General features: G+C 38.8%; 8 protein-coding genes across 8 annotated transcripts; all 8 read right to left on the bottom strand.

Moving 5' to 3' along the window:
- Window positions 1-287: 287 nt before the first annotated feature.
- Window positions 288-1,583, bottom strand: PHYBLDRAFT_99837 (hypothetical protein; the record flags this gene model as incomplete). The annotated part of the gene is made up of 7 exons (XM_018444110.1): window positions 288-371; window positions 426-575; window positions 631-817; window positions 873-991; window positions 1,055-1,234; window positions 1,299-1,424; window positions 1,491-1,583. Coding segments are annotated over 7 exons (939 nt in total), but the record flags the coding sequence as incomplete, so codon positions are not given.
- Window positions 1,584-1,860: 277 nt separating this feature from the next.
- On the bottom strand, window positions 1,861-5,222 carry PHYBLDRAFT_143226 (hypothetical protein; the record flags this gene model as incomplete). Its single annotated transcript, XM_018430957.1, has 8 exons — window positions 1,861-2,726; window positions 2,840-3,511; window positions 3,583-3,729; window positions 3,825-3,923; window positions 3,999-4,113; window positions 4,188-4,237; window positions 4,304-4,468; window positions 4,556-5,222. 8 exons carry the CDS (start codon window positions 5,220-5,222, stop codon window positions 1,861-1,863), a joined length of 2,781 nt encoding a protein of 926 aa, XP_018294285.1.
- Window positions 5,223-5,670: 448 nt separating this feature from the next.
- On the bottom strand, window positions 5,671-8,860 carry PHYBLDRAFT_143225 (hypothetical protein; the record flags this gene model as incomplete). The annotated part of the gene is made up of 7 exons (XM_018430956.1): window positions 5,671-6,533; window positions 6,604-7,308; window positions 7,386-7,538; window positions 7,594-7,692; window positions 7,750-7,977; window positions 8,055-8,213; window positions 8,386-8,860. The coding sequence occupies 7 exons, from the start codon at window positions 8,858-8,860 to the stop codon at window positions 5,671-5,673; spliced, it is 2,682 nt and encodes an 893-aa protein (XP_018294284.1).
- Window positions 8,861-11,905: 3,045 nt separating this feature from the next.
- PHYBLDRAFT_143224 (hypothetical protein) lies at window positions 11,906-19,384 on the bottom strand (the record flags this gene model as incomplete). The annotated part of the gene is made up of 3 exons (XM_018430955.1): window positions 11,906-12,246; window positions 12,321-12,405; window positions 12,500-19,384. 3 exons carry the CDS (start codon window positions 19,382-19,384, stop codon window positions 11,906-11,908), a joined length of 7,311 nt encoding a protein of 2,436 aa, XP_018294283.1.
- A 496-nt stretch (window positions 19,385-19,880) lies between these two features.
- Window positions 19,881-20,726, bottom strand: PHYBLDRAFT_143223 (hypothetical protein; the record flags this gene model as incomplete). Its single annotated transcript, XM_018430954.1, has 1 exon — window positions 19,881-20,726. One exon carries the CDS (start codon window positions 20,724-20,726, stop codon window positions 19,881-19,883), a length of 846 nt encoding a protein of 281 aa, XP_018294282.1.
- A 4-nt stretch (window positions 20,727-20,730) lies between these two features.
- PHYBLDRAFT_186199 (hypothetical protein) lies at window positions 20,731-21,976 on the bottom strand (the record flags this gene model as incomplete). Its single annotated transcript, XM_018439202.1, has 1 exon — window positions 20,731-21,976. The coding sequence occupies one exon, from the start codon at window positions 21,974-21,976 to the stop codon at window positions 20,924-20,926; it is 1,053 nt and encodes a 350-aa protein (XP_018294281.1). The 3' UTR covers window positions 20,731-20,923.
- Window positions 21,977-22,473: 497 nt separating this feature from the next.
- On the bottom strand, window positions 22,474-22,638 carry PHYBLDRAFT_95644 (hypothetical protein; the record flags this gene model as incomplete). The annotated part of the gene is made up of 1 exon (XM_018443920.1): window positions 22,474-22,638. A coding segment is annotated over one exon (165 nt), but the record flags the coding sequence as incomplete, so codon positions are not given.
- A 1,977-nt stretch (window positions 22,639-24,615) lies between these two features.
- Window positions 24,616-24,948, bottom strand: PHYBLDRAFT_143220 (hypothetical protein; the record flags this gene model as incomplete). Its single annotated transcript, XM_018430953.1, has 2 exons — window positions 24,616-24,679; window positions 24,758-24,948. 2 exons carry the CDS (start codon window positions 24,946-24,948, stop codon window positions 24,616-24,618), a joined length of 255 nt encoding a protein of 84 aa, XP_018294279.1.
- Window positions 24,949-25,184: the final 236 nt, after the last annotated feature.

The raw sequence follows: 25,184 nt of genomic DNA, 5'->3' as shown, positions 1-25,184 counted from the left end.
GAGAAAAATATATATATATATAAAGACACAATGATCTCTTTTACTCGTTCAATGATGAGAAGAAGGCGGCAATTGAAAGGGCAATGATCGACGCATGACTCTACTTTGCACACACGCACACAGACTATAAACGTCACTGCTGTCAGATAGAAAGAGATTATGTACAAAAGTATTTTTTTGAGGGTTTATGTGTCTTTAGGAAAGTCAATTTTTCGGGGGATTTTGGATCTGTTAAAGTCTTCTTCATCCATATTGGCTCCTGCTTTTCGCTTCAATGTCTGTGCTACTTGCTCCACATCTGGAGCCTTTCGAGGAAGCTTCTCTGGAGTGGTTGGAAGAGGCGAGTTTCTAAAATATGAATGTTGAAGACACTACAAAAACATTGTGAGTTATCCATTGCCAGTCTATATCATATATACACTCACTTCTTCAGTTGTCCATCGCTTATTAGGATCAAACACCAACATTTTGTCTAACAAATCGAGTGCATCTGAACCAGCAGCTGTAAAATACTGTCTCAGAGGAACCTTTGGGAACACTTTGAATTGGACATAGTCTGTCAATGTAGACATTCCCTAAATAACCACATATTAAATATCTATTATATAGTCTTTTGTGTTTTATACTTACTGGCCAATCTGTCTCAGTTGGGGTTCCCAGAGCATGGAAAATCTTTGTTAACTGATCCATATCAGAGTCACCGGCCACATATGGAGTTCTCAACATAAGTTCTGCAAATATACATCCAACTGCCCAGATATCGACAGAATAGGAATACTCTTTGGCACCAAATAATAGTTCTGGTGATCGATACCATCTACGCAACAATTTAAGTCGCACAATTCACATCGAAACTTCTCTTCTTTCTCTACCTTGTAACTACTTGGGATGTCATCTGTCGTCCAGGATCACCCCATTCTCTTGCCAGACCAAAATCTGCAATTTTGAGTATACCATCGTGCGTAAGCAACAAGTTGTTTGGCTTCATATCCTACAATTGCTATATGATTAGCTTGAATTATCATTATTATCATTACAAGAAAGCATATCTTACTCTGTGAAGAATAAAATGACGATGACAATGGTCAAGGCCACGCAGGATCATAAGTAACCAGGATTTGATATCAGCAGGCATGAACAGTATAGACTTGTCCTTGATAACCTGCTCCAGATCAGAATCCAGGTATTCAAGAACCAAATTCAAATTGGTCTTGTGTGAAAATACATCAACAAGCTAGACATACAAACAAAAAATTAACGCCAATTCTCTTATATACTAATAGACAGCAATCCCTAACCTCGATCACGTTAGAATGTCTCAGCTCTTGAAGGTACCGAACTTCTCTAATTGCAGTCAAATCAAGACCATCTTTAAACTGGCCCATCTTGATCTTTTTAATAGCGACCTTTCTCCCCGTAGAGAGCTGTGTTCCTTGATTTCAAAGTGCCGATCAACATGGGAATGATCACCATTGCGCCTTTCAAATCACACTATCATTACCTCTGTAGACAACAGCATAGGTACCCTCTCCAACTTTTAAATCTTTTTGGTACTTTTTTTCTGTGTGAAGATTAATCTCGTCTGCATCCTCATTTTCTAATGCCATTTTATTAAAGATAATCTTTTCGCTAATGAGATTCACACAAAGTAAAATACAATAAAAAAAAATAGGAGTAGAAGAGGATTAAGCGCACAATGCAAAGTCACAAAACATTGCAAGACATTGGGTTGAATAATATGCTATTTCTCTTTACAGAATAAATATATATTTATATTATGCAGAACTTATTTATTAGCAATTAATATTTATGTAATAAAGAAATTAATTTGGGAAGAAAAGGGAAGGATAAGAATGTAAATTAAGAAACAACAATAGGATCCGAAATAGAGGTCAACCAGCTGTCTTCAAGCTCAGGATCAGCCAACAAGCGCAGAGCCTTCCAGCGCATGTAATATGTACCATTTTTAAGAGGGATTGTCTCGCCCAAAGTCTCGCTCTGTTCATCTATAATAGATCCATTCCATGAATTTACTACCAAAAAGTTCCCAGGGTTCAGCGTGTTGCGTGGCATATAACTTGTACTAAAAGCATTGCCCACAAATTCTTGGTTTTCATCCAAAATCTCAGTCGTAAGGTGGGCCGTACCCATCAGTAGACGGAAAACGGCATACAAAGAAGGGCGACTGTGAGGAATTCTCTTGAGTACATAGGGCTTTCCAGGCTCATGCGATCCAAGGAAGTCACTGGAATCAACGATCATAGGGAACCCTTTAGGAAATATTGGGATGTCTGCCACATTTCCAGAGATACCAACATAAGGTATTTTCATCGACTTTGCCTCTCCGTAATAATCGGTAACGGGATCAATCGTAATAAAGCCGCCATACATGGGGAATGGCTCGTTATCGAGAGACTCACTGACGCTATCAACATTAACGGTGAATTCGACTGTCTCTCCGGGTTGGACGGTAACATTCTTTAAAGAAAGACCAAGATCGGCTGTAACATTGGCTTTTGTATAGATGGCTGGCTGTATAGGAGTATATCCGTGCTGTGAAGTGTTGAAAGGAGCGATGGCGCGATTCGAAAAATGACGGATGGTATAGGTCATTGGCTCTTTTTCTTGGTTTGTGATCGCCAGTGTCTTTTCTTCACGATGGGCTGTATCATTGAAGCTCAATTGACCAGGCGAGACATAGCTTAACTGCGTAATGGCATCATATACTGAATATTAAATATTAGTATCTTGACTTTGAGATATATTTCTTTTTTGTTTTGATTTTGATTTTGATTTTGATTTTTGTAAAGCACACACACACACACACATATATATATACCTTGGATAAGACCAGCACCTTGTTTCGCAGGATTGTCTACAAAAGAAGGAAGGGCAAAGTTTTGGAATTTCTGACCAATAAAGGACGAATTGTGTGCCGGGTGAGCTTGAAGGTACAAAGCAATAGCACCTGCAACGTAAGGAGAAGCCATCGAGGTTCCCGAAAGAACACCATATGATCCACGCGTAACAGGAAGCAGAGAAAATATTGATCCGCCCACACCAGCAAGATTTGGCTTCAAGTCCAGCTCGAAAGAAGTACCCACACTTGAGAAACTAGATATTTTCCTGGCAGACAGAGAAGGGCTACCCGAGAGTTCGACTTCAAAAACCACTCCAACTCCACTGGTCTCGTTCCCAAGAAGTCCCATCAATGTAACACCTGCTGCATTTGATACACTGGCTACAGGAATACGTGCGTTTTGGGCTGTTACTGGATGTGAGCTTGTATTGAGCTCGTTATCATACACCAAGACGGCAGTGGCTCCAGCCTTGTACGCATTGGCTGTTTTCTCGTCAAATGTACAGTTACCACGCTTGACTAATACAATTTGGCCAGTAAAGGAACGGCTTGGCTTTGAATCTCCACAGGCAAGAACTTCTGGCTCATCATCCGCATAGGCAACGATTGTACCATTGGGAAATGTTTTGGTTGAAGTTGATAAGGAGTAGTCTAGAAAGATATGCATGAATATTTCTCTTCTATATTATATAAAAGTAAAATTTCAGAATAGAATTTGTTACCAAATTTATCGCCGTTTTCTAGTATAACATTTGGTAGCAGTACATAGTCGTTATCTACAGAAGCAACAGAAATCACATTGTCTGCTACACTCGGAGATGCGACCATAAAAGGTCCCTCTGAACCAGCATTTCCTGCTGCTGCGACGACTAATGAATATTATTAGACAAATGTATCCTTACACTCGACCCCAAACTTTACGTCTTGTCCACTATATGTATATATGTATATGTTTTCTACTTACCAACTACGCCACTCTTAGCAATACGATTTGCTACAACTGCAGTGGGATCTTCTCCCCACCCAGTGGCACCACCTAAGCTTAGATTAATAACATCGCAGCCTATATATACGTACAATTAATAATCACGTAAAAACAGTTTCTGATCCATCTATAAATGCTTATAAGGAATTCTACCTGCTTCATAAGCCAAGATAAGTGCATTGATAACCAAATCGCTAGAGGTTGAGCCTTGACAGCCAAATACACGCCACATTCCAAGTGTAACATCTGGAGCTACACCAGTAAAATTCTGAAACAAAGAAAAAGTTAAATTTAAATTTGTTTAAGTAGCATTCACAGCATAATTATATAATGTGTCCTTACATAACGTGTGTCTTGAGCAGCAATGATTCCTGCGACATGAGTTCCATGACCTAATCAATACAAAACGTTTAATCCGGGGTTATTCGTCCAACTTGGCAAACAAGAAAGCTACTGACCTCCTTGGTGAAACTTTTCACTGCAAGTATCAAGGGGAGTTTTCCCTTTCTTGGATTTGGATGGATTATTGACATCAAAGAAATCGCCAGAAAGATCCGCTCCAAATTGTACTTTAAAGCCAGGGCCAAATCCACCTCCGAGGGACGGATGGGTATAGTCAATACCTGTTTCATTTTAAGTTTCATTTTAATAAAGAAGATTAGTACAATAATAAAAACGACTCTAATATGTTTAGTCCAAGAAAAACTTACCAGAATCAATGATTCCAACCACAACACCCTTTCCTGTGAGGCCAAGTTCTTTGTGTACCCTATTTACCTGAGTCATTTCATGAGAAAATGGCAAAGATACCTCGAGTGCTGCACTATTTATGATCGGTAGTAGTGCTTCATCATATGCTAGACTAGTACGGGTGAATTCTGGTCTCGGTATTATAGTAACCGGATACACTTTCTTGACATAGTTGCTTTTGACTAATTTATTCACAACACGGTTCTGGGAAGCAGTGAATACAACATTTTCTTCGGATGCTGTTTGAACCTTTCCAAGTACAGCCTTCCTTTTCTTTGGCTGGATACTAAGAGAAACTCCGTGAAATATAGATGGTGTCGAGTCATATTCATGAGAGATCGTCATGCTAAGCTTGTTACCAATGTTTGGATCATCTCTATTAATATCTTGTGTCAAACGTTCTAAAAAGTCTGATGAAGTTCCACTGTATTTCTCGTCGAACTCGACAATGTATCGACCTGCGATAGTATTTCCAGTTGTTGCGGCCCGAAATTTTGGATCTCGAAGAATATCTTGAGGTAATGTTGGTACATCCTCTAACGCAGCGGTAATGGTAACTAGGAGGCTGAGGGCAATCAGAGCGAGCTTCCAAGGTTTGGAGTTGTTCTTTACACCAGTTAACTGCATTATAGCGGGTTGTTATGTGTTAGAACAGCTCACTCTTGAAAAGCAAGTTTTTTTCTTTCTTTCTCTAAAAGCAAAACGATGCTTTAATACTTAGCAACAAATATTCCTCTTTTTTTTTAAAAAAAAAATTAACAAATATTGACATTTTTGCCTCGATAGGAAAGAATATAATATTTCAGTCTTGGCTTAAGGATATTTTCCGATATTATTTATATATGTATAATTTGTTTTTATTATATTCGGGTTCATCAACCTTCAAAGATAAGAAAAAAAATAGATCAAGAAAAACTATAATACTATTAAAAAACAATTTGGAAAATCCTCGCATTTTAAAGAAGTAAAAATAACCCATGAAAAAAAAAAGTATAATGGGGATAGTAGATAAACATAAGAAGAAGAAGAAAAAATATACATCCAAGAAAACAGCTGAAATCCGGTACGTTGACTATTAACTCTCTACACGGATAGGTCCTGAGAACCATCTCTCCCAGTCATAATCTGAAGTCGGATCTCCCAGTAATTTGAGTGCACGGATCCGTAAAAAGTATGTACCTTTTGAAACTGTAAAAGGATATATTGTATCCCCAGGCTTAATTTTGCTTGCTACAACTTTACCATTCCAAGTGACTGTCCGCACACGATTATCAGTGCCTAAAGTATTTCTTTCCCAGTATACATTAGGCCCTTCTTCTATGGTTCCTAGAGAGATGCCTTTTTCATTGACTATCTCAATATCTACTCGGGGGGAGGCTGTCAAAAGGCGGCACACAACCATGGGAAATGAGTCTGATTGGGTATTGAGTATGAATGTATCAGAAGAAGAATATATAGTCGAGGCGTTGTCAGTGGCAATAAGAAAAGGATATCCTTCATCAAAAATCGGTAGTTCTGCCATTTTTCCAATTACACCAAAGTATGGAACGGTTCCAAGCGCTTCCTTAGTAGTGGAATCGACTAGAGAAATAAACCCACCGTAGATAGGATAGTGGTACTCTTCAGGATTTGGCAGTTCGACGGATGTCTCTATAGATACTGTTTGTCCCGGAGAGACTGTGATATCATGCGACGGGGAGAATACAAGGGTCACTTCGATATCGCCTCTCTGAATAGGTTCTACGGGAACATATCCAAAACCACTTCCATAGGGCTTGATTGATTTGGATGGAATATTTTCAATAGTCAAACATAGTGGCCTTTTTCCATGATTGGTCACTGACAGTGTATAAGACTTGTACTCCGTTAAACTGGCAGTGTCGTTGAAGCTTATCTGTGCAGGTGAAATATGTATCGGATTCTTCAGAGAAGTATATGCTATATAAACGTAGATTTCATCACATTAAATCTATAGCTTTATGCAGTTACTATGTATTTTAAAACTCACGTTGAACAAGTCCAGCACCTTGCCGAAGTGGGTGATCCGGGGCACCTTGGAAGGTGGCAAGTCTAGCATGATTCTGAAGCTGTTCCAAGATGTATATAGGGCTAGTATTTGTATGCTCAGTTCTGTATGCCTGAAGCAGAAGTGCAGTGACACCAGCGACATGCGGTGCGGCCATAGATGTACCCGATCGAACACCCCACCCGCCATTCTGATTAAGAGGAAGAGTTGAATAGACATCTCCACCGATGCCTGAAACACCAGGCTTCAAGTCGAGTTCGTATGTTGGCCCTACGCTGGAAAATGCTGATACTTGACCAGCCGTATCTTTCCTCAAATCCTTTGGCTGATCTGGGAAGGAAACAACCACAGACGAAGTATTGGAGTCCTTTATAAAAAGATCGACCAATTCACTCCCCAGAGAAGATGATATTCCTGCGCATGGAAGCGACCCTTTGCTTGTTTGAGATGATACAGGAATGTCAGACTCTGTATCATAGAATAGTACACCAATAGCTCCAGCCGAACGTGCTACTTCGACCTTTTTCTCAAATGTGCATTCTCCACGTACGACGAGAAGGATTTTGCCCTTGACCTTTTTATTTGATAATTTACTGAGCTCACAACCAGTTAAAGCTTCTTCCCCATCTATTATAGTTGTTAAAACGCCACTAGGAAAAGTTCTAGTAGATACAGACAATTGGTATGCTAGAGATCAAATATTGATTGGTTAATAAAAAAAAGTCAAAGTACAAAATAAAAATAAAACACTATTTTGAGCTTACGATAAGAACGATTGTGTAGAGCATCGACAGTTAATACTTTTCCCGTGGAGAATGCATTATCAACAGAGGCCACTGATATTGAATTTTTTCCAGATCCTGGTGTATTTTGCATAAATACACCCTGATTTCCTTGGTTTCCAGCAACACCAACAACTAAACAAAGAATAAATAAGATGATTTAAGTATAATATAGATTTAATAAACGTACCAATGACGCCTTTTTCTGTAAGACGATCAGCAACTACTGCCATTGCATCTTCTGGCCATGCATTTTCAACACCAAGGCTAAGGTTAATTATATCGCATCCTAGTAAAATATGAAATCATGCGTTAATCTAAGTAATATTAAAAATAACAACTATACCTGCTTCATATGCCATTTCTAGAGCCTTTATAACTGTATCTTCGCTTGCACCACTATAACAGCCAAAGATTCGCCACATGCCAAATGTGGCATCAGGTGCGATCCCCGAAAAATTCTGAAGAGAAATATAAGCAAACTGACCGAATAATACAACCAAAGCTTCTTTTCCAATCCTTACTAGTTCTGGAGCAAATCCCCCTATAATACCACTGACATGAGTACCGTGTCCTATTAAACAATAACCTTTGTTAGATACTTCTTTTTCTGGGTTATAAACACAATAAATATAACATAAGAATACTTACCAGTCTCTCCTCCTGAGCATGGATCGAATGGGTCATCCTCCGGTAAATGTCTGCCAGCACTAGTGTCATCTTCGGCTGGATCAACCAGATTGTAACCATATTTAAATTTATACCCTTGACCAAACCCGCCACCAAGTGCTGGATGGTTGTAATCCACACCTATAAATAAAAACATTCATATATCAAAAGTGTTAGTATGTATAAAATTGAAATATTGTTTGCTTGAAAATTGTTTTTTTTATCGTCTTTATTCAGGTTTTGAATGTGAAGGAGCCTCGAATAAGAAAAAAGAATAAAGGGGTACAAATAAGCTATCAAGGGAGTTACTTACCAGAATCAAGTATTCCAATTGTAATCCCTTTTCCCGTAAGATTCAGTTTTTTGTGTACATCATTCACTTGAGATAACCCATTATCGTAAGGATGACCATCACTTTTAGATGTCCATTGTGGACGTGGGATGCGATACACTGGGTAAATTCGCTTTACTTCAGGACTTCCGAGCATTTGTGCTAGAACTGGGTGCCGTGGCGAAATCAACAAACTAGCCGGATTAGCAGAATGTGCTCTTGGTTTTTCGTCGTTGATACGGAAGGACATGCCTCGAAATAGTGAACTTGAATAGGTATGGCGTACTCGAAATAAGTCTCGAACATTGTCAAGAGATGCCATCAGAGCATTATGTCCGTGATATTCATGAACATCATTATATTCGACAATATATGCGCCTGGTATAATAGATGAAGCTTGAATATATGGAAGATACACTCCAATAAGTAAAACAAGAAAAACAGTAAATAGGCGCATAGTAAGTAGCTGTAAAAAATAAGTGATTGGGCTTATTATTTATACTTACTGTGTTTACTCCTTTAGACTATCTGAAGGAAGTAGGGATGGTCAAGAGGGGTATATTATTACTACATTGAGAATTTTTAAACCTTGGAGCCTCTCTGGCTTTAATAAAGCTGGTTTTTTTTAAGGCCCAAACCAAAATACTTTCTCTTTACACTTCTTGTATTCATTTTGTTTACATTGGATCTTCAAGTGTAGCTAAAAATACTTGGAATTTGGTAAGCTTTTATTGGAGCTGACGCCTTTCATAATTCAGTAAGTAAAAGAGGGAAAAAAGATTAATATATATATTCCAGGAAGTATATACATTTTATCAAGAGGGGTAAAGCAATAAACATAACTATAGAGCTCATCTTGTACTACTTGTATGTACTTAGCACTAAACTGTCTTTTTTTTTTCAATAGAAGTCAATCAATATAATTATATAAAGTATTACTTTCGACGAAAATTTCCTTTTCAATGAAGAATTTCTTGACGTATATCTCAAAAATGCAAAACCTCTCGTGATAGCTTTATTTTGGCGGAAGGGCATATATGACTCGATAAAAGGGCTTCGAATACAAGGTAAGAGAAAAACGACTATGCCATACAAATCATCTTGGTCCAGATTAACTTGCATGTTTAATAAGCATATATATTTATGTATGTAGTTATTTAAATGAAAGAATAAAAAATGTAATGTTTTATGCCCAGCAATTAATTTCATAAACAATCCTGATAATTACTATTGGACTTGTCGTCAGTGTACTCAAAGTAATAAAGGTAGTGTTTTTGACATGATTCAATGAAAGGCTCCTTAATAAATGCTGTATATGTCCAGAGGATTTTGACAAAATAAATGAACTAGTTCAATTCATCTAGGAGAAACACGGGCTGATTAAAAATAGATGTATAATATCTATGCAGAATAATCGTAATATATCTGAAAAATGAAACGCACGCCAAGCAAAATAAATGGTGCCAATGCACAACCAATAAATATATTATAGATTCAATTTACCTAACACTGTGAAAGAAAAAGAGCGGGTTCAGAGGCAATTCTAAGGGGATAATTTGCTTAAAGCTTATTTTTTTTTTATTCTTTTTACCTTTTACTTTTACGGATAATCGTGTGTCTTGGCTTTCTTGCTGATATAAAGATTTTATTCATACCCCAGTACACGTATCTATTTCTTATGAATATATATTTTGATTATATAGTACACCATAGAACTCTCGTGTACAATTAAAAAAATATATATTAATTTTCTTATAACAAGGCTCTATTAGTTGGTGTGTATTTGTAAATACTATTTATTTTGGAACTTTATTGGATAACAATTATTGCATATATAGTTAAATAGTACAAAAAATATTTTATTGGCTGTTATAATGGATAGTATTCTTTATTTATCACCAACATTAGCCATTTATTACTCTAATTTAGCATATGTTTTTATGGCAAGCATTATGTTATATTATCCTCACTACGGAACCCATGTATTCTTTAGCAGCAATCAAAGATTTTCGTACAGAAAACCTATCTATCTTAGTAACCTACCCAGATAGGGTTTGATGCCGGCAAAATAACATATATATGTGTGTGTGTATATAATGATGCCAGAACATCTCCTTACAGAAATTCCCTTTTATTCTTTCGTATTGCCCAATTCTGAGAACAGCTTGGATTTCGATCCTTCAACTACTTTCCTATTCACCAATATTAATATCCGTGTTACGTAAAAGCTGATACTATAATCCTGTGCCAGTATATCTTTGAGAGATTCTAGGAACCATATATGAGTAAACAAGACTTGTGGAAAATAATAGAAAGTCTAGCTAATAGAGCTTTTTGAGATGGGCAGCACGGCACATTGAAGTTCAGAGGGGTAATTCAAATATATGGTGCTGGAATACCTTTCTTGAAATAGGCTCGTCAAATTATTCAAGAACCCACTTCCAGAATATCTAGCATTATAAATAATGTCCTAATAGCACTAGCACTTCCCTTCGTATCCCCAATCATTAATTGGAAAGTCCAAGCAAGTCCCAAACCCTCTACCCATATCATTGTTCTCAAACACTAAATGTAACATTATATTATCCTTATAGATGAATATTACAACCAGCCCTTGTTTTTCTATTATTATTGTTAAAACATTTATAGATTATTCTAGATGTTACACTCCAACAATTGCTTGATAGAAATAATTTCTTTACACTTTGAACATTGTTTGTGGAATAGGAATATTGTTACTGACTTGAAATTACGGTATTTTATTAACCAATTACGATATGATGGCACGATCCTTGATAGATTCACCCGTGCTATCCAAATTGGAAGTACTATAAGATGAATAGATGATTTTCCGGGAAATTATACTGTAAAATGAAGAAAGATAAGAAGAATAATATAAATCTTCCAACTTGCCCTATGAAGAAAAGGGTCAATTCAGAAGTCGATTTTGAAAAATAACAAGCATTTTTCAAAATCGACCTCTGAATTGACCCTTTTTCTATAATGTTGGCTATTCTCCAGGTATCTTCAAGGTACATTTTTGGCCAGTCATTACATGCTTTGAATAATTTAGTAAACTACTTTATTATGTCCTGTACCGTGTTTAGGTGAGTGAGGAAGAAAGTGTATTTAATTAATTACAAGAAAACATAGTGAAGCGAAAGTGGAATACTAAAAAAAACCCCACTTTACTTTTGAGCTATAATAGTAAATGTAAAGTGAAAAATTGAAACATAAAAACAACGGAAGAAAAGTAGCACTTGATCACAATTCAACCTAGAACAGCTTTTAAGCCCCAAAGAAGCTGGAAGAAATCAACTAGTTTATATTTTTACCGTAGTATAAAGCTATTAAACACACTCACGCAAATGCCTTTTTTTAACTGCCATTATTAAAGTTTATAGGATTAAATATAGATTATTGTAAAGTATAATATTACATGTTTTTCTAGACCTAAAGTGTAATTTACATTCTAGTTTAAATTATTTAAGTTATGTGTTTTCTATGCTTGAGACTTCTTTCGAGACTTCTTACGAAGTGTCATTTTCAAACTACGTGATATGCTCTCTGCTCGGGATATCGATGTATTTTCGAGAGCTGCGCGCATTAAAGCTTGTTCAGTCATCGGTGAGCGTATAGAGAATGCCCGACTGACGGGGGAAATTGGAAGAGGAGGAGGGAAGGTTGAGAGTGGGGTAAAGGACTGAGCAACAGAGTTTTGTCGTAAAATTATTGGACGTTGTTCATTCAATTCAACAGGAGATGACATGTTTGTGGCTTCATCTATTCCACTATCAGGCTGGTTTATTCGAGCAATCTCTTCAGCAAAGTTCTTCTTGTAAACTATACAGCAAATTATGTTTAACATTAAATATTGTTATTTTTTGTAAAGAAGAATCAATAAGTTATGTACTTACAGCCAACAAGTGTAATATGGAACGGTCGCATTTCTGGACTGACCAACTTATCGTGTATTTCTAAGCATTGTTCGACCGTTTTGACCTAATATAATACATAAACCTTTATCAGTATCAATATTCAACTTATTTAAATCCCCCCAAAAAAATTAAGCAGCTAATATTATTACTCAATTTACCTGAACATCAATTGCTTTTCTCAGACGCTCGATCCATGGACGTGTTTCTACATTATTTACCCAATAGGTCTTCGAGAAGAATGCTTTTTTGTAAAGCGGGATTCCTCCATTAACAGGAGCATCAACAGCACCGTTAAGTGACATTGAGAATGGACTGATATTGACAGTATTTGACCCAGATGGTGGTCGTTTCTGATTGACGTAAACAGAGTATTTCTTATACAGCTCTAAAAGTTCTTGGTTTTTGTTCTCCACTGCAACAACTGCGTTTTCAATAGGTGATACGTCTTTGACCTGTACATGTATAATACGTGATCGACGAGAGATATTTGGGAATGCGTCTTCACAAGTCAATACGGTCTTTTCGGTCCAAAGGTTCAAGAAATCTGTCTCAGGCTTATGATCCTCGCCTGAAGACTGGACTTTGTTGACAGGTCTCGAGAATGAAAAGGTTGATACATTATTAGCCATTGAGTATTTTTTGATGTATTCTGGAACCAACGGATTCTTCAATCTTTGCTTTGCTTCTCCTTCTGGTTCAGGTACGAGTGCTGTGATTTGAAGATACTGTCCATCCAATGCGCTTTCCAGTACCTTGAGCTGATCTTCGTGCATTACCGCAACGGCAGCATCTTTACCTGACAGAAGCTGAGCATTCGGGTGGCGATTCTGCATCCTCTCAACAAACGAAGACATTTTTTCCCATTCCAAGCCGCGGTATATATATTGATGACTCCGTACGCTATCTGGGAACCCTCGGCCGTAAAACCCAACTCGGAAATATTCTGGGAAATAACGCTCCTTCTTGACAATATCCTGGGTTAGTTTTGCCTGACGCTGCAACACTTCACTCAGCTTGAAATAGTCAAATACAGTGTTCTCATACTCGTGTGCTAGCTCTTTGCAAAGCTCAATAGATATCTCCCATGCGCTGCCTTGTTCAAGGTAAGAAATCATGGTCCAATAAAGCTTTTCTTTGCGTGAAAATGAGGTTTGCGAAACAAAACCTAGATCGGGAATTGGTGCAAGGTCTTCGTATGGATCCCATTCAAGCAAATTAGCGTGGAATCTGAGTGTAAGAGCTGCTTCGATGTAGTTGTGGCTGCCGACATGAAGCTGAACGAGCTGGTGAACATATTTGATATAAATTTCTTCTCGTTCAATAACCTGAATAAACTTCATCAGTTTGAGCGTTGCATTGATTTGTTCGTCCATAAATTCATCGTCGTCGAGTGGGAGACTTCGGATTTGAAGCAATATTTCCATAAACCTGCTCAGTGATTCAATGGCTTCTTTTCCAGGTTGGATAAGTTCACTGGCATCTTGAGATAATAGCTTGATCTCGAGCATGTGACTGAGTTCTTCCATCATATCAATTCTAATAATCTCATTTCCCTTATTTTCTGACATAACCAAACGATCCAGAGTTGCAATTAACAAATGGCGTGTGTGCGTTAATTCTCCAAAGGTGTGCAATTCAATTGTGATGATGTCTGCAATAACATCAAGAGCTGCAGAACGTGCCTGCTCGTGAAGCGTGAGGGCAACGGCGCAAAGGGGGCGTAGTACGATAGACATCAGATCAATTTGTAGCACTGATATTGCAGGGAGCTTTCCAGAATCGGTATAAGCAGAACATGTTGATCTTCGCTCCTTTATCCTTCGTAATTCTTCCTTCTTGTCTTCTGCATCTTCGTCATTAATCTTCTCAATCATGATTTTTACTCCATACATCTCCGGGTCACCTTCCAAAAAGGATGCAATGCTGCGTCCTTTGGGTTCCTTCTTTGGTAATTCAATTGATACTTCTGCTGTCTGCTCTTCTGTGTCTTCTTTTTCTGATTCGAGCGATAATGGTTCTTCTTCGATTGTACTACTAAAATAAGACATGACATCTGCTTTGTTTGACTCTTCAGCCTTTGGTCGCTGTGGTGGTCCTGCTAAGCGCCAGAGTTGCAACAAGGTCTTTGCACCGACTGCTCCTTTACTATTACCGGAAAGTTTCCATACTGCACGTTGGACTTGAGGCAAGAATTTCTCAGTTTCCAAACGGGAACTTGACATAGTCTGAAGTAAGCTGCCAAACATTGTCCGCCACAAAATAAGCTCCGGCCCTTCTTCAATATCCACCTCCGTATCACCATGATCTGCCATTGTGACAGGCAAGAACGCTTCAGATTCTAAAACAGAAATGGCAGGGGCGAGAATGTTGCATAAAATGATCTGATGCGCAATAACATCCATGTTGAGCCAATTGCTAGGAATCTTTCTACTTTCGCGTGTTTCATCCTCCTCGCAGCGCTCACGACCTTCGACAGTGCCTTTGGATTCCTCAAGAATCTGTAGATCGTCACCAAACAAGATCGCCATGCATGTATGACAAACCTTTCGCAAAAATACTGCAGTTGCTGCTGGTCCTTCACGGACTTGAAAGTCATGAAGAAATGCTACCCACTGTCGCTGGGGTGTCAGATGAAAAAGTTCTAAAAGAACTACCGTAATATCAAGCAATCCAGTTGTAACCATAGCAATTACATTGCTACCGTTTGCCAAAGTCGAGCTTTTTGTAGGTGTGGTCTGAAAAGGATAGGTGCTCGGAAAGGGCACTGAAGGGGAGGTGGCAAGGGCCTGTAAAACAACTGAAAACTTGGAATTGCTTTCCAAAATATCTGAAGAGGTTCCCGGGTTGTTCTTATTACTGACCGAGTTGTTTCGCTCACGTAACATACCGAGAGAGTGTCTTGAGTTACGACGACTAGAAGCAGCTACTGCAGCTGAAGCCGAATTATCATTTGAAGGAATAGAATTACCCGTCATTTCCAATGCTTGTATTGCCTGTTGTGTTAGTCGCTGAAGTTCCTTGTAGGCGTTTAATAACTGGGGAACCAGCTGAAGGACAACCTCGGTAATGGACATAAGCTCTACATGAGATTCGTCTATTATTTCTTCATCACCGCTTGTTGCTGTAGAAATAGGACGAGAGAATGTGCTGATCGACGGTGATGATACTGAGGCAGATGACAACCCCGAAGATGCCATACCACATGATTTTCTAGCTTTATCTAAGACCTCGCTCACGATTGTCAAAGAAAGTCGCAAATTTTCGAGCCATTGTGCCTTTGGTAATCGTATCTGTTGGTGATCTCCTTCTTGTTGGTCATGGCGAGCAAAAATAACGTCCTTTGCTACTGCCATATAAGAGTTCATCCACATCTGAATCCACCTGAGCACATGCTTTGCGAGGCCTGACCGGCAAGTATAATCGTTGAATACTGGTCCCTTGACAATAGCCAAAATCATACACAGTTTGTATCCAACCAGCTTTCCTGTAAAATGATCGCAGGTATCAACGAAATTGGTAGTTGTATCAACTAGTTGCTTTGGAGATAGCACACCGCGAAGTTCGCCTAATACATCGGCAAAGTGCTGGAGAGCCAGTGTCTGACTACCAATCATAACATTAGGCTGCTCAGGTACCATCATTTGAATAATCAGATCCAATAGCTGCTGAAGCTCGTCTTTAAACATAATATCTCTCAGGCTACGTTCTCCGTTGTCTTCTTTCCGTTTCTGCATGTCTCTAGAGCGTACCATAAATCGGAAAAGATAGTCCCACACTTTCATACTACTTCTCAATAACTTTGCTTTCTTCGGGTCACTCGGATTCGTACACAGGCGGAGCATTCCTTTGAGAATCTGGTCATAGGTCATCTCATCATTAGAGTTTTGTAGTAAACGAGCCTTTGCATCTGCGGGAACGTTCTCGTCAGGTACAAATCTTTGATCAATGTACACATCCAATACTGGTCTGAAGTTACTGAACCGTCTGTCTTGTACAATCCCCAAAACCCAGATTATTGCTGCCAGCGCTTGATCAACGATATCTTCCCGTGCATGCATGTGCTTGTGCTTGCAAACAAGGATAGCCAGGAGTACATCAAAAATATCACCAAGAAACTTTACAACTTCCATTTCTCCCACAAATGAAAATTTGTCTAGGATTGATAAAAGTTCTTCACCACCTTCGGGTCCTTGCTCCAATATGTCGCTCCAATTTAATAATTTTACCAGAGTCTTGTTTTGGGTAAATCGAGTCGAACACAAAAATGTACTGATGGTCAGAGTATCACGTAATGTGGTAAGCTTTCCAGGGCTTGGCAAATCTGCTGTTGCAACGTTGATACTACTTCCAGTTGTACTGCTAAAAACTGAGGGAGTAGTGAATGTGCCATGAAGACTCTTGAGACTTCCACCTGAAGACGAGTACCGATGCCCGACCTTGAACTTCTGTTCCTTATATCGAGCATTAGTATACTCTTGGGCTTGCATGTTTGAGGGAGTGGAAGATCGATAACACCACGGAACATTATCAATGTAGGCGCCCTGGTTAGCCAGGGTACGATCGTATTTGTATAAATAAAGGGTATGAGATCCATCGGCTACAAAATCACGATGGGCCGAAGGTAAGGTGAGAGGTAGAAATCCCATGGCTATAATTTTCTCGTTGGCATTTGCCTGAGGGTTGGTTGCCACACCAACTGGTATACTTTGTGGTAATGGTGTCGTCATATGATGGCTACTTCTGTGTCGAATTGTAATAAAGACGTGAGATCGCGCCCAGAGAACATATGGCTGGATCTTCAATTTGAGGATCTCTCCCCACTTTGGTCGTTGGTCATGGTAGAATACCATACTATCCCAATATGTTACAAAAGGTGAATTTGCACCAGAAGATAGCGCATTTTCAACAACATCGCCGGTAAAGTTATCGCGGACACACAAAGTAACTTGTATATTGCGCGACCGGCCAAACTGGGCAAAGTCACCCGAGATCAGGGTTATGTAAAGTTCATTACGTTCATCAGATGGAAACACTACGTCTGGAAAGCCAAGTCGTGAAGTGCGAGTCATGTCTTGTAATAAAGCAGTATTGGTCTTGAGTACCTGATCGAGCTGTCCATAAAACATCTTGAGATCAACTCTAAGCGTTTCTGCACGTGCATGTTTAGAAATATCTTTGATTGAATTGTTTATTATATCTTCATGAAGTGTTGAGAATGTAGACTCTGATGTGGCAGTGAAAATTCGCATATCGTGTTCAGATAAAGTAATTCTATTGCTTGCGGGATTTGCGGTTGTATTCCCTGGTAAGAAAAATGCAGGCGTGTTGTTGCCGTTGTTGTTACTGCTGCTACCGTTGTTTGTAATTGTATCGAATCCAATACGCTCTGTCTTTTGTAGAAGCCCTCCAACGTGTAGTACCGCGCATCCAAATGGACGTCTACAAAGATTAGCAGTAGAAGCTGTTGGGGATAGGACAGATTTTGATTGGTACCGCCCGTTTCCTTGGTCAAAGTAGTTCATCATACGGCTATTATCGTTGCTAAATATCATGGATGCGTGGCTACCGATTGTTCCAAGATGATAATCCTTCTCCTTATCCGTAAATTTCATCCCTCCCAGCCTAACAATCCGACAAATCAGATAAAGATTAGTAGTAAGGTCGTGAGCAGAGAGATCCGTAAAAAGCGTCTGTAATTTTCCGATCTGACTCTCGTCCTTTGGCATTCCATTGTACGTAAGAACGACTACGAATTGCTCGGTGACAAATGTTGAATCCGCCTTGTTGTAGAGTGAAAAATATAATTCTGTAAATTCCCCTGGTTGACATATATGAGCAACGCAGGCTTTGAGTTCGAATAAAAGATGATTGAATTTTGCGCCTTTGTTATTTTGTTGAGACACTGAAGGCTGTGGTTCCAGTGCCGGTAGATCTGTAGTATCTTTTGGAAGAGAAAAGGAGTGTGGTGTGGGGGGTGTAACGGTTGAAAAGGAGGTGAGGGGAAGAGGGTCAGCGATGGTGTATTTCCAGTGCATACGGTAGAGTGTGGCGAGGGAGGTATTATTGGAGTCGAGGAGAAAGCCGCGTTCTGGGTGGCGAATGATCATGTCACGGTCGAGGGCGAGATTCATAGTGATCATACGGTGAATGATCTCTTTGCGTAGTCTTGATAGTTCTTCCCTAGAAAGGGCCTGATCAAGTAACTGCCGCCGGGCTTGGAAGAGATAGTTTATATGATCTCGTACTGCATTGAATTGAGTGTATTGATTCTGATCAAGATAAATATACAGCAAAGTGTTCCACTCACTCACACAGGCAGCAATCTCGTCTACTAATGGTTCTGAGCTGCCGGTGAGAGTAGATTGATCGAATCGAACGAGTGGTAGAGATGGTGGAGATGGTTTAGACATATCGCTGACAAATGAATAACGGGCTGTATCGTCGAGATCAAAGTGAAAATCGACATAACTGTTGGGACGCGCTGGTTCGCACTCTGGGGCTTTCTTGATGAAAGAGTCAGAAAAGGAACGTGTAAGACTTGGCAGATCAGGAGACAGCCAGGGTGCAGTAGGAGAAAGTGGTCGGTCGTCCAAGATAGAATCCGTGCGACATAAGGTTGAAGGGTCTCCAGCTGCTGTGTCCAGATACTCTTTGATCTGCACGTGCGAGCGAGGAAAGCAGCCGATGGGTGCTGTATTTGGTTTTCTGCCTGCTTCAAGTGTACTCAAAACATATCCTCGGTACCATTGACCTTGCTGCTCGAATATGAAGAGCTCGTCGCCCACTTCAAGTGCAGCAAGGTGTGCATAGTCTGTTGGATTGAGTGATGAATGGTCAGTGGTGCTAAATGAGGGCGATAGTGAGCCGATGGTGTGAATTGAAGCTGTGTCTGTCTGCGGTGAAAGGAGTGGTGAATGAAGTGTTGAGTAGGTTGTGTATGGGCGTCCGCTTTGTGAGGCTGTGGAATTTTGAGGTAGAGTTGATGGTGTAAAGGGATGGATGGCGATGGCATGGGCGATCTTGGGAAGCGGCAGCCACTTCATGACGCTTTTATTAATGAATGTAAGAGCTAATTGCAGATGAGCCCAAAGGAAGGGAAATAAATAAGGGCAAGGCAAAAGTAAGAAAGAAAAGATGAAGTTCGAATAGTACTTGGTTGGCTGGAGTAGGAGTTTTTTTTGGGTTTTTTTTTGTGCGTGCAAGGTTGATATATTGAGCAATATATTAAAAAAAATTAAAATTATTAAAATTGTTATTTATTATTAAAAAAAAATATAATATGTACACCTTGGTAGATGTATTTGTACATAATACATGCTTCTAATTTAAACAAGCCTTGTTACAACATTTTGCGCCAATCCAAAGGGTCGGGTAAAGGACCACAGTATCGGTCAGAACTTCATTATCAGATCAATTACAAGAAAATCAACTGTATATTTATTCCCCCTCTTTTTGTGTATAGATATATAAATAAATGCGTGTGTGTGTCTATGCATTAAACTATATAACTATTGCTATTATTCTAAATATTTTAATCTTTTAAGAAGACTTATTCTTTATTCTCTTCTTGTGCTTGGTAGGCGCCACAGATTTACGCAATCGGTAAAGATTCAATGTCTCAGCAAACGCAACTCCCTTCACCTTTCCCTGCCACTGTGAGGGCGGAAGAAGCTCCATGTGAAAGCGTGACTTTGCTTCAGCCATAAAAGCATCTTGAGCTGCCTGGTTACGAACTTCACTGATACATATAATTGTTGTCGTCTCATCCGCCAGCCGATCCATCGTATCAACCAGATCCAATGCACTCGCCTCAGAATAGATACAATCGCATGCCACCAAATAGTCAATCACACCAGAAGATTTTACATGTTCAATCGCATCCCCATCACCCCACAAAAGAGGCTCCACCAACACTTCATCTGTTTTAGAAGCTTCATTCTTTCTCCGTCCACTAACTGACTTGACTGTGAATCCATTCGCCTCAACATTACGCTCCATAACAGGCACTAGTTCAGAAATATCGGTAATCATAACATCCTCGATTCCCATCTTACGAAGCATAAGCCCAATCAATCCCACACCTGATCCCAACTCAACCCAACGCTTGGTGCGGTCGAGAGATATCCATCCATGACGTTCTTTTTTCTCGCACAATGATTCGAGATAGGCACAGAATACAATAGCAGTTAACCAGATATATCCTCCCAGGTGACTTGAATGTGGATCTTGCACCAATACAATGTCATGAGGTCCGATATGAATCGTTAACTGATCTGCTGACTGAAGTTCCCAACGATCGAGATTAAATAGCTCTCGTTTGTATTTGGAACCGTCTTCCCAGCCTTCCATTGTCGCAATTGGCCGGTCTACCTCTTTTGTTTTCATAATTAATAGCGAATAAAGGAGCTAAAAACACGTTTATTTTAATTTTATTTTGGTTCACAGTTTGAATTGTGACACGAGAATAAGAAAATTGGGGCAAAATGTTGGATGTGAGAAGTGAAAGGATTCTAATGATTAATTTATGTAATATAAAGCTGGACAAATAAAAAAAAAAACAATTTTTTTTTACAATTGGGCACTCAGGTTTTCTTAAAAGCTTCCTTTGTTTGATCTTCATGCTTGGCGACCCACTCCTTAACATTGCATTCCCATTCAGCTTCGTACTGACCAAACCAACCGGTACTCTTCTTATTGATACGCTTAAATCCGTGTCTCTTTTCGAGAATTTGTTCTGCAGCCATCATCATCTCATTGGTTTCCGCATAAACTCGGTCGATACCATTCTCGTTTGCCCAAGAAAGAGCACGGTTTACAAGAAGTGTAGACAAACCACAGTTTTGATAATCGTACTTGACTGTCAATCTGGTAAGAGTAGCTGTGCGAGGTCCATGGGCTTTTGAAAACACCTTGGGCTCAACCTTGGGGGGAGTATCTAGGAACTTGGGAACAGAAAAGTTGTATCGACGGAATAATCCGGCTCCAATCTTCTGCCAGGGTGCTAGCTGGGCTGGTCTTTGATCAAATACAGTATCCTTGTTAATTGCCAGTCCAACCATACCACAGGGTTCGCCATCCATAGAAAGAACCCAAAAGTGTGAAGGAGTCTGTTCAGACTCGGGCTTGCGCTCACGAATAATTTCAGTAGCTGGTTTGGCATCTTTATCAAAAGTGACCTGCTTCTTTTCGCTGCTTCCTTTGGGAGCATCCTCCACCTCGACTTCTTTCTTGTTCCAGTTGAGGTAGTAAACCTCAGGATCCTTCATATCGTTTTGGCGTGCATATTCAACGCGGTCTTGGGTGTCAAATTGGTCGGTGATAATGAATAAGGCAGCAAAGCCAATTGCTCCCCAAGAAAATGTGAAGAAGAGCTTGAGTACGGTATCTGCCCAGGATGGAAAATCCATGCCGCCCAGCAATACGGGCACAATCATCAGCAGATACGAGTAAACTGCAAACCACACCACCCATGTCGCTGGAGACCATAACTTTCGTCTGACACCTTCTGGAACGAGCGCAAAGTAGTTGCTTACAAACATATGGTCCACATGAGGAAAATCAGTTGCCCGGTAGGTCCTCAATACCAAACGAGGCGTTTCTGTCTCGGGTGTCTTGTTGTCTAGTGATTCTGCCATGAGTATTGCTTAAGAAGAAGAAGAGATAAAATATACCGGTACGCCATTTAAATACCGGAAGAACTCCTCCAATGAAAGACCGCACGTGGGAATGGATAAACCAATGATCACTTCAGACCTGCAAACCATTGGCCTCCACTACTTCATCCATTACACCCCACGCGACCATGTCCACTTCAAGCCTTGATTCTCTCAATTCCTTGTAAACACAAACACAAATCACTTGCACTCGCACTTATACTCGTACACACTCCAGAAATAAGAACAATATTGCCTTTCGATTTTTTCATGGGTATTAAAGGACACTTTAAAACAAAAACCTCTTTTTTTATATGTATATATTTTATTTTCAGTTCATTTTTTTTGTGTTCTCCTCCATTTACAGGCCCAGCCGAGGTATTGTTCTACGATCCAAATGAAACAATCAGTCAGCAAATCACCCGATGCAGAAATAGACTTGAGCCAATTACCCTTGTAAAAACACGATCTATTTAATGGTGCTTCTTGTCTTTGAGGAAAACAGCCTCATAACCGCAATAAGCAGCAAATGCGACTGTGGCAATGCCCAAACCAGGGAAAAGAGTTCTCAGACCAGCAGTCTTGGAGAAGATGGGGTGCTTGCGCCAGGCCTCACGCTTAGCCCAGGGATCGTGGTAGACGGGGGTGCCGACGTTGGCTTCGTTGTGAGATAACTTGGGAGACATGGCGCGCTTAGTGGTTTAGGTAAAGGGCTCTTGATGTTTTTGTTTTCTGTGATATTGAATCGGGTGGCCAATAACCAAGTGACGTCACTCGCATAATGTGAGGTGCTTCTTCCTAAATTTAAGACGCCTGGGTTTCTTTGGATCAAGTCAAACAAAATTTAATGATTTTTTTTTAAAAAAAAAAGTCATGGTAATATTATTAGCTTAGAGAGACCAATCATACTTCTTGGAGGTAGAGATTTGAACGGTTTGCATGAAAATAAATGTGATAAATGCTTTTTAAATTTTTATAATAATTGTACATATTGTACATATTACAAAAATAATATATCATATCTGAATTTGAAGTAGACAACAATACTTTCTTACGACAGTAAGCTTTACATATGACGGTAAAATTAAAGAATAAACATGGTCAAATCCTTACGCGTGTGTTTTTGTGTGTGTGTGGTTCATGCATGTCAAGCTACGAATTATTTGCGTATCAACTTGCCTTTTGTTTGAAGGATTTTTTAAGCAAAAAGATAATTATATACTATATTCAAGCTTTAATGAGCCATATAACCAGCTTTTTTAGTAAGAAAAAAATCTTGCTTGTAATTTGGCACCATTTCGTTATTATTATTATTCGGTAAAACTTGGTCCTATCCCAACGTTTAACCATTTGGTACCTGAGCTTTCTTTATCGGAGATCATCCGGAAACCGGCCTGTCATTAAAACGAATACTTTATTTATCCTTATTTTTCTTTTTACAAACTCTTTTATATTTTTGAATTTCCATTTTATGTCTTCTGTTAACTCTGTTTGTGTTGACTATTTTAATTGTATGATTACCGGCTAGTACATCTTCCAGAAAAATATATAGAAATATGAATTATTATCCAAAATATAATGATAGCTTTAAAACCAATATATTTATATATATGAAAACGCGTACTCCGATATTTCACGGCAGTCTATTAAGTTTTGTATATAAAAAGAATTCAATACCAGGTATTCTTATCAGCTGTATGACGCGAGTTCAGCAACAAAATGTAAGAAAATATTTATGAAAACTTTAGTTTGCAGACGTCTTATTTATGCTTACTAGAGAATCTCGAAATTTTAAAGGTGAAAATGAGTAGTCATAACCAATGCCCTAATAAGATGTTTATAATCTTCATTTTAAAGTATTACGAGGTAGACCGGTTGACCCCATTGGGACAGTTTAAGAAGCAATAACCATACTATGCAAAGAAAGAAAAAACCGTTCTTCTAAGGTTATTTAAATATTTTATTCTTATAAATATCTGATACTCAAAAAAAACATAACCCTTACAAAAGTTGAAAAGCTTGGTTCAAATAAAATAGTAATAATTGCACTTGTTGTTTAGTTTCATTTACTTTATTTCATACATTGTGTACTCATCTTCTAACGTTTATGATAACACTTCTTCCTGAAGTGTCTTATGTGTTTTTTATACTGTTATCAATTTAAGTATTTACTACCTGTTTGCACTACCTGTTTGTCTAAATTTATGAAAGCCTTTCAAATTTTTATAACTGTCTTGATAGCTAAAAGTTCTCTTGTGCAAATTCAATTGCTATATAGTGTGCCATTTGATCCCTAAATTTATCTACTTCTCTACTATTTATTTCAATTGGGCACACAATTACCATCGTCTATAATATGTGCAGGATTCATATATTCCTTTCACAGTTCCTTGTTTGCTTATCCCTATTGTTCATCTCAATTGGGAACACAATTACATCGTGAGTTACTTGTGCGTGGGTAATTCATGAACTTGTTTTAAAAATATAGAGACCAAATGTAAGTCATTTGCAGAGTATCTCCCTTTCTTTTTAATAAGGTGTATATGATATGATATGATATATATATATATTTCTATTATTGTTAATATTATTTCTGTGATTATAGTCTGTGTGAGTTATCATTAAGAATCACGGTTTGTCTCTGTGGTATCGTTTTCACTTAGGACTCTTGAGGAAGACATTAAGCTTTTAGGCGTGATTAGCTATGATATGAAAACAATGTATATATATACGTATGTATGTATATAGCCACACAGTACATACATGGAAGAATGAAGGGTACCAAGCTTGCGAAAACTTGGGATCTGTTCTGCTGTGACTTGAAGATTTTCTTGGAGTTTCTTAATGTTCTTTTCTAATTCGCTAAGTTGCACATTCAAACGGGCGTAATGAACTTGTTTAGATGTCAGGGAGGATGGTGTTGAGTTGCCTAATGGCTGGATTTCGTCTGCCATGTTGATATACTCTATATAGTAATGTATATATATATATTTATCCCTTCGAGTGTACGAGTGTACACATTAATTGAAAGATACAGTGTGTTAGAAATCGGTGTACCAAACTGACAGTCCAATATAAGTAAAGCCACCAAAGAAGAGAGTTTTTATGCCTGTGAAATTTTCTTGGCCCTAGAAAATCTGAAATATAATATTTTATATCTAAAAGTAGGTGTCGTATTACCTTAACATTA

This window comes from Phycomyces blakesleeanus (genome assembly GCF_001638985.1).
Source record: "Phycomyces blakesleeanus NRRL 1555(-) unplaced genomic scaffold PHYBLscaffold_6, whole genome shotgun sequence".
Lineage (NCBI taxonomy): Eukaryota > Fungi > Mucoromycota > Mucoromycetes > Mucorales > Phycomycetaceae > Phycomyces > Phycomyces blakesleeanus.
Note: the sequence above shows the minus strand (reverse complement) of the source record. Positions and strands in the feature narration are given on the sequence as shown.